The sequence below is a fragment of the Branchiostoma floridae genome, chromosome 14 (assembly GCF_000003815.2).
Source record: "Branchiostoma floridae strain S238N-H82 chromosome 14, Bfl_VNyyK, whole genome shotgun sequence".
NCBI lineage: Eukaryota > Metazoa > Chordata > Leptocardii > Amphioxiformes > Branchiostomatidae > Branchiostoma > Branchiostoma floridae.
Genome location: NC_049992.1, coordinates 15175525 through 15184214, shown reverse-complemented (window position 1 = coordinate 15184214; position 8690 = coordinate 15175525). Strand labels below are relative to the sequence as shown.

Here is an 8690-nt window from a genome sequence, read left to right as displayed (position 1 = left end):
CAGGAATCAAGCAGAACCAACCTGAATGGAGTATTTGCAAAATTCATGCCACATTCGGGGCCATTCGGGTAGGAATTCCAAATGGACCTTATAACGTTATATTCCCTTCATACGAGAAGGAATGAGCCAAAATGTCGTCAGAATGAAAATTCTTTTATATTCCTGGGAATTCGTAGTGTATATTCTAGAAATTCTCACTGCATTCCAGATATTCTTTCGGCCACATTCTGGCAGGATTCGAAGTGACTTGCCGTTTTGGTTCTCCATCGAATTAGATAAAAATGTTTCGAATACTGTTGGAAAGCCGTAGAATGTGGTCATACTGCAGTTAGAATACTTAAAATACACTTAGAATACACTTTGAATGCCGTTCGATATCTCTCCACTTCAAATGCACCTCGAAAGTTTTTAGCATGTCAAAAACTTTCGGCCAGCCAAAAGAACGGGCATCTGTAAATATCTAGAATACACAACGAACTCCCAAGAATGGAAAAGAGTTTTCATTCTGACGGCATTCCGGCTCATTCTTTCTCTCGTGTGAAGGGACCTTTAATGACAACTCTCTCGAAAGTTGCAGCACACTCCTGTCTTTGCATGTAATACTAGTATACGTGGCATGTTTATAGGTTAAGAGTGACCACACTTACAATGGGATGACGCTGAAAGGTATTCTTCTCTCCACTATACGGCACTTTTAAGCTCCACTTTGTTTCTGTGGGCGAATATACGTGCCAGCTAATTGGAAACTTCTTCAACAGGTTTCAACAGTTTGAAGCAGAAAGCAGTGGATGGTGGCCATTTGTGTGAGAACTACTTAATCTAGATAAGTGCTGGACCAATTCTCTTCATAGTGAGGTTGTACATTTTACACTATGATAATTTTTATCACCCAGAGAGCAACTCAAAAGTCTCTTAAGTCTAAAGGATGTCTACGAATAATTCGTATTCATCAGATAGTAACAAATAACTTGCATAAAAGACCGTTTCAATTCCACTGAGGATAGAGTGTGAAAACTCCTGTAAAAGTCCACGTTACTGTTATACCTCTTCATTATTTTAGATGTATCAAATAATTAATCAATATTTTTTTATATATTGATTAGGAAGGTTCGAAAATACCTTACGGCATCACATTATTTGCTTCAATCGCCAGAGCAAACTAGAAAAAAAATATTGGGTGTTGATTTGTATAATTAGTATCTTGTTATGTAAGTCATTACTTAGGGTATCTACATGCCAAATTGACGATCCGTCAATTCCATCGTTAAGTGTTCTTGTCCAAAAATATAATCCAGATGTGCGTATGATAAATAGTGCGACATTGTTATTTCATTTACAAAGTTGAAGCTTTGAAGCAGCCCAGTGGGCTCGGAAAGCTGAAGCAAGGGACATCGCCCTGCGTGTCGGATTAGTTTCGCTAGGAGACGCTCGTGACAAGTATGTTATTGAAACACGCGCCCAGTCATTGTTTTATGACTGTATTAGCTCATCTTTGTTTCTTGCAACGTTACATTGTCATCGTTTTGTGACTGTAACGTTATTAACGTGTCTGAGTATCGTTTGAATCGTTGCCTGACTTAGTCTTCTTTTGGTCATTCGAATTCGTCTTGCTTTCTTTGTTGGACAGGAATAAAAGTTAGGAATGTTATATATCGCATCAGAGAGTATTTTTCTTAAGTCGTGCTTGTATGTAAACCTCAAAATGATGGAAAATTATGACAATGCAATTAACCCAATATTGTAGGATTGGGTTACGTTCATGCAACGGTCTATTAGCGACGCCCAGCGGAAGAAATTCAGAATGCAGTGTTCGTAAGATGGCGTGTGCATTTGACAGTGCCCCCAAGCGGAGGGTAAAACTATCCTCAAGTCACAACGGGAAAAGTTGATTGGTGTTATCTGAAAGTATAAGGCTTTTTCCCAATTAGTAGTGTGTTGAGCTTGAAAATTCATGGTTTTACTTGCGTTTCCCGCCTTTTTTAAATGGCGGAGGTATACAAAGATTCGGTCAAATCACCTCAACAGGCAGCCGCAATACTCCCTAGAAATTTCCACGACCGTCGGACAACAGGGAATACTTCACATCCAAATTCATATGACATGAAAGCCTGCATTTTCTTCAGCTATTTATGATACTTTTCTGTCTAAGTGTCCAAGATCTTTTTCGCACTATTGTCAGCACCGCGAGTTTGCGGAGGAACACTGTGTAGTGCAGTTGTCGTCTCCGAGCTCTTCGGGCAGCCGGTTAACTATGCTTGTCTTGGTAGCACTAGTATTGCGAATTTTGGAGTTATCAAGCCCTGCAGAAACCCACTACAGAGTTTACTACAGCACAAACCTACCATAGATGGTCCGGGCGGCGGAGAGCTTTCACGTTCACTTTACAGCGCCGAAAAATCCGGCCTGATAGATTGGACACCAGCTGCCAGGTAAGGATCAACACAACCAATTTCTATTGCACTTCATATCTGTTCCGTTAGTCGGCGCCTTTGTCACGTAGTTACGACAGCAACGAGAATCTTTCAATCATGTCATTACTATATATTCCGCCGAGTGGCGCTGTTGACACGCAAGGGCTAATCTTCTTTGGTAAATGTTACAATAGCAATAGGATACTAGATGAACTCTTTTGTACTAACGTTAGTGAATAACGCTGTGCAATAACCTGAATAAGGTGATCACAAACTATCGGTGGCGAATTAATGGCTGACAACATCATGACGTATTTATTTATTTAATGAATATTATCATATCATATCAATGTCTAGTGTCCCTAATAATATCATATCATATCAATATCTAGTGTCCCTGGATGACACTTAAGATATTAATATAAAAGTAAGTAAACACGCCCTCCATTCATTGTCGCCACAGTGGTATAACGGACGTTTCATTTTCAGGTCTCAATTCAACAAATTATTACCTAGAAACATTTACGGAATAATTAAAAGAAGGTTGTGTAATGAAGAAGACTTTGTTGAATCTAAAATAAATATTTATCAGGGAGGTCTTTTTTAATCTCCTTGCATTTATTTACCAGCCTTAATGCCCTCATATAACAATTTACCTTTAACCTGGCCACATTACAGTGATCAAAAACTTGGCCAAGTTCCAGCACATAGTTAACATGACAAAAGGCAAGGTTCTCAGGTAACCCCCTAAGTCATGTGTGACTCACATGACTTCCGGTGGTAACCCCCAACTTTCAGCTCTCCTTGCTGGCTTGAGTGACGCACTGAAAATTCAGCCAGCCATTTAAATTTTGTGCCTTTCTTGGATGGCATGGAGCTGTCGAGATGGCCAATTTTCACCTTGATGATTTTGGTCAGCCACCAGGTAAGTAAACGTTATACCTGTACGTGTGTGTAGTCTGTAGTACACTGACATGAAAACTTGTTATGACATGTTTCATGATGCACTTGATCAACCAGTGGAACTGAAATTACAGTGCTGCCGTTCTATGTGATTTGATGTGATGGAATTTCTATGTACATTGCGTACATGTTTGTTTGGCTACCTGTAGTCACCTTGAACCATGGTCTGACTGCTCCAATCTGTTCATTTGAAGTGTAAACATTACAGTATACGGCCATGGGAAACACCATCTGCTGTTCTACTGGAGAATGTACTGCATGTACAAACATGTTTAATACATGTTCAGACAGAAAGTAAATCAAAGCTATTCAGGCCAGTTCTGCTGTTTTGATCAGTGTCACTAGATTGAGAAATAATCATCTCTTTAATCTACATGTATTGTAACATAATACTAGACTGTCTATAAGCACGTGAAATATTAACTGACGGTCAGAGTTCTAGTTAGTACATTTTAGCGTAATGGTCTACCACACTATAAAGTATAATTTGCCACCACCATGGTAATTTTCAACTATGCACAGTTGACAAGTATTTATTTGTGATCAACTGTGAAAAATGTTGATATGACCAATTAAGGCAAAAAATCTTTCAAATTACTTGTGATTATAAAAAAAAATTATTAGAATTAAGTGGGGTGTCATGGGTGTCTGATATTATTGCCAACCTTTTTCCCTACATTTTCAAAATTACCTTGCTGTTGAATTTGAGGCTAACAGGGGGCCCTCTACACCCTTCCCCCACGATTGGTCACTTCACTACCTTACCAGTGTATACAGTACACCATTACATCAGAATATTAGATTCTAGCTAGAACCCTGCTTACCTACTCACAATGTTGTAAGATCCCCCCAACTAACTTTCTGTTTTCTCTTTACACCTATGCATGCCAGGATATGAACGGTATTTATCTTATTCTGAATGATAAATTTAATGTTTCTGATGCTTAATACATTGTTACTTGTTACCTGTTGACTTTTTTCAAGTCAACAATTGTGGTAAGAATGAAGTATAATGTTAAATGTTTATTGCCATTCATAGGACAATAATGTTCAGATTCTTATCAGGTGCACTTCATTTGACATTTCAGGGATTAGCTTCATCAGTGGAATGTGATAGCCAACATTTCCCAGTTGACAACCGCTGCTGTGCAAAGTGTCCAAGAGGTAGTAAAATGCACCTTCATGGAGTCATTTTTCTCAGATTGTATGATGATGATGATGATGATTATATTTGATAATATATTTCCTTTTCTTAATCATGACAAAATTTTAGACAAAAACACACAACTACAGTGGGTCAAGCTTTCGAGACGTGGCACTCTGTCTCTTTATCAAGGCAGTAGATCTTGTCTTGGAGTCCTATTTCATATTCAGATTCTGCATTTATTGATCATTTTGATGGAATAGACTTTCCACAAGAATTGTCTGGAAGCAAATCAGGATATATTTTAATGCTTATCTTACATTGACAAAGGTTTGATGTTCATTATATATGTGATACTAAATTATCTTTTAGCTACGGTTAGGGTGCAGCAAAAAAAATGTTTGATATATGTGAAGCTTTTAATGCCTTGCATAAGAACTTTAAGAACAGGAGTCTAGAAATGCTGTTACTAAATCGATGTCATATATAATTGCCTCAGGTTACTACAGGCACATTGACTGTGATGTGGAGGACAGTCTTGCCCACTGCCTGCCATGCCCACCAGGAACATACACAGAGTTCTCCAACTACCTGGACAGGTGCCTTCTGTGTGAGCGGTGCTCAGAGGACCATGGCATGGAGGAGAGGAGGACGTGCCTGCCCAACCAGAACAGGAGATGTCGCTGTATGAAAGGCTTCTTCTTGGAACCACCCCAGGTGCCCGGCCGGGACGCAGACATGTGCTACAGACACCAGCAGTGTCAGCCTGGAGAGGGGGTGCTCAAGGAAGGTGTGTTTTAATATGTACCAACTAGGGGTGGGTACCGGTACAGAAAATTCAGGTCCGGTTCAGGTCCAGAGGATCAGGTCCAGGTCCGGACCTAAACCTGAACCTGATTCTGTATGACTCATGACAATGGTCCATTTCACTGCAAAGAAATCTGTTTGGTGGAGTGTTATTTTCTTCCACCTGTAAGTACCAAAACGTGTGAATGCCTGATCAAGTAATCTGTTAATTTTCTAATAGGTCCAACATCCGGTCCACCTAATTTTTTCCGGTCCGGTTTTTCTGGACCGGTCCAATAAAAAAAAAAAAAAAAGCGGTTTTGTACCGGTATGCTGTACCGATACCCAGCCCTATTGCCAACCACCATGATGTAAGCAAACTTACTGTATCTGAATCAGTATAGAGAAGACCTTAAGTGTGAACTTTTGAGATGAATATTGTGTTACTTACAGTGGTCTCTCTTTCTATTATTATCATCAAATCAGGAACAAGAAGGTCTGACACAAGCTGTGCCCCATGTGCAATGGGCATGTTCTCACAAGGAGGAAATCACACATGTCAAGTCTGGACAGAGTAAGTGGAATGTGTCCTTGTTAGGATTTACTTTGGTTAGGATTTACTGTGCAGAATGTTGAGCCAAACTTTCTTTTCTTTGGACACAGACGGTTATCAGGTGGTGCAAAGATTCATAAATCAGCTTTAACTAAGTGTCTTATCAGCATACGTTATTCATACAGGTGGTTGTAGCAGAATTCTTGTTATTGATAATTGTAGCATAGTCTACATACATAATGTCACTAGTTGAGGATTATGGTTTTGTGGCTTTGCTTGTGTATGACATATGGAGTAGTATACAAGACTCAACAGTTTCTACATTTATTCTCATGTATTTTTACAAATCTTTAGCTGTGCAAGTCAGAGACTGAAGGAGATGATTCCTGGCACAACAGAACATGATGCGGTGTGTGAATATGCACCCCCCATAGCCTCAAGTGGTACGGCCCCCCAGGTACCACCAACAGTTGGTAGTGTCACTCATCCCACACCAGGTAGGTTTCACCTGTTAGACTATGGCGTCATGAGCAGGCTTTTAGCTAGAATTTTATAATAGGGAGTCCAAACTTATTGGTGAGTCGCGGTAAGTGACTATTGTAGGGGTGGTCTGGGGGCATCCACCTTCCATGGTGCAGAGTTTTTGATGATTTTAAGTTAAAAAATGTGCATTCTTAGGTATCCCAAGAGGCAAAAATAGTGTTCCAGAGGTCACAGTAGAAGACTGTGACCACAGATGATAGCATCCCTGGTCAATCAGAATTTCATGCCTGTCAGACGATTTTCTAACCAGTGTAAGGGCGTCCAGGGGCATCAAATTTCTTGTTATTCTAAGAAAAGTGTGTCCAGATGACGCATTGACGCATGCCTGGCTAAAAGCCTGGTCATGAGCATCATAAGAGTTCTATTGTTCCATGGTATGTAAGTCTCGTGATTGGTCAACAGATTCGGAGCTCCAGAGTAGTGTTCGGTCAGCTACAACATCATCGTATCCAGGTTCAAGAACCTGGTATCCAGCCGTAATATAGCTCCCGAGTCTCTTCTCTCCTCTCGGGAGCTATATTACGGCTGGATACCAGGCAAGGTTCAAGGGTAGCATAACTGAATTATCTACATGTCCAGGGTACTGTAATTCCTGATGTACTGTTATGTTCACGGTTTTCACGGTGACGACTGTAACGTGAACTTATCATTACTCAGATAACAAATAATTCACAGATTTTCTTATGTGCACTTGCCGCGACAGTGAACATTTAGTTCCGAGAACAAGTTAAATTTTCTCAGACCATGAAAGTTTGGTACCGAGAAGACAAAGTGAATTACAGTATTTGCGTGACTTTCTTGAAGTCAGGTGGTTTCGTAATAAGTATCAAACCTGAGAAAGGCCACAAACTGTGTTCGTCTATGACTATGGTATGAATGTTATGTTCAGCACCATGGAGAGAGCTGGTTAATACAATGCGACAGGTTATTAGGTTTTCCCTGTTAATCTGTTGCATGAAGATCTTGTGTATAGACCTGTACTCTAGGTACAGCATTGTGGCTTTCATGAAGTTCAACTAAAAGTCCTTGCAGTACTGATGTGGATAATGTCATCTCAGTCTGTAGCCTGACTAACGTTTAACATCCATGGGGCAAAGAAGGATTTTCCGTCACTTGTTCTGTTAAGACGGCATTGGATATGCATTGGGTTTTGATAACAGCAAAATATACTTGACTGAGTCTTGCTTAAATCCCAGGAATTTCAATGAATTTACTGTCCATTCTCTTTGATTCCTTGTAATCTGTACAGGATCAGTGATCAGAATGGAGACTCCAGGAAAGCCTGTGACACAAGGACCTGATGAACATGACGGTCAGCAGAGCCCTAGTACCACAAATCCTCTTCAGTATGGTCCAATTGGAAAGGAGAGGGAGAGTGCTGGAACCAGTACAAACAGAAACATGAAGAAGAAAGGCAACAAAACCTCTCTTGGAGTGGCAGTTGCAATGGTCGGCCTCTTACTGATAGTAGGAGGCTCTGGCGTTGCTGCCTACTGTGGCTACATCAGGTTTAGGAAATCTGAGAAACGAAGAAGAGGGGATGGTAAGTAAATGTTCTTTTTCTCTACCACCACTAACGGTCAAAGTAATGTGCAACAGACATGATAATTTATACTTTGAATCCCTTTTCTGAACTACCGTGAGTACAAGACTTTTTCTCTCCACAGATGGAGTCAGTGTAGCCTACCATCGTCAAGGCCAGGCACCTGAAGACACTGTAAGTACTGTTTGTCAAAAGCTGTGCTATTATATGATATCATAACGATAACAATCATAAGTCCTTTTTAATCTAAGATGTACTGGGGAACTTGCATCCTTTAAAAGTCGATAAGTATTACATTTAGACAAGCTGAAAATTTGGTCAGTTGCAGTGATCAACATTGGTAATATCATATTGATAATGATAATAATCATGTTTCTTAGGATACCTGTGGCATTGTAGAAGAAACAGCAGCTGGTGAAAATTCTGCAGAACCACCACCAATGTTTCCCACAGGACAGTGGCCCACAGGTCTTCCACATCTTGAGTGGCCCCCAAGTAGTACAGAAATACCAAACGGAAGACAGAATGAAGGTGACTCATCATCTAGTAGCACAATTGTGTCGTAAATGTTTGGTTGTGAAATTTAATTGATATTGTAAGATCACTAACTGCTAAAGAGTTCGCTTGATATGTTATTTTTGAAAGTAAATGTCAGTTTCATTTCATTTCTTTTCTTTAATGTATGTGTTTCTGTTTTTTTTCCTATAGGAGCTTCCACTGCTGATACTCCACAGATAGTATGAATAT

General features: G+C 40.0%; 1 protein-coding gene across 1 annotated transcript; it reads left to right on the top strand.

The window, feature by feature from the left end:
- The first annotated feature begins 3208 nt into the window (after positions 1–3208).
- On the top strand, positions 3209–8515 carry LOC118429942 (tumor necrosis factor receptor superfamily member 4-like). The gene is made up of 8 exons (XM_035840590.1): positions 3209–3336; positions 4463–4538; positions 5018–5308; positions 5791–5878; positions 6212–6354; positions 7650–7943; positions 8068–8117; positions 8324–8515. The coding sequence occupies exons 1-8, from the start codon at positions 3283–3285 to the stop codon at positions 8507–8509; spliced, it is 1182 nt and encodes a 393-aa protein (XP_035696483.1). The 5' UTR covers positions 3209–3282; the 3' UTR covers positions 8510–8515.
- Positions 8516–8690: the final 175 nt, after the last annotated feature.

Bases quoted from the DNA above. Each gene is read 5' to 3' on its own strand.
- LOC118429942 (XM_035840590.1), top strand. From the start codon at position 3,283: ATGGAGCTGTCGAGATGGCCAATTTTCACCTTGATGATTTTGGTCAGC. The intron at 5,309-5,790 runs GTGTGTTTTAAT...TCATCAAATCAG, and splicing joins AGAGGGGGTGCTCAAGGAAG to GAACAAGAAGGTCTGACACA. The intron at 8,118-8,323 runs GTAAGTACTGTT...CATGTTTCTTAG, and splicing joins GCCAGGCACCTGAAGACACT to GATACCTGTGGCATTGTAGA.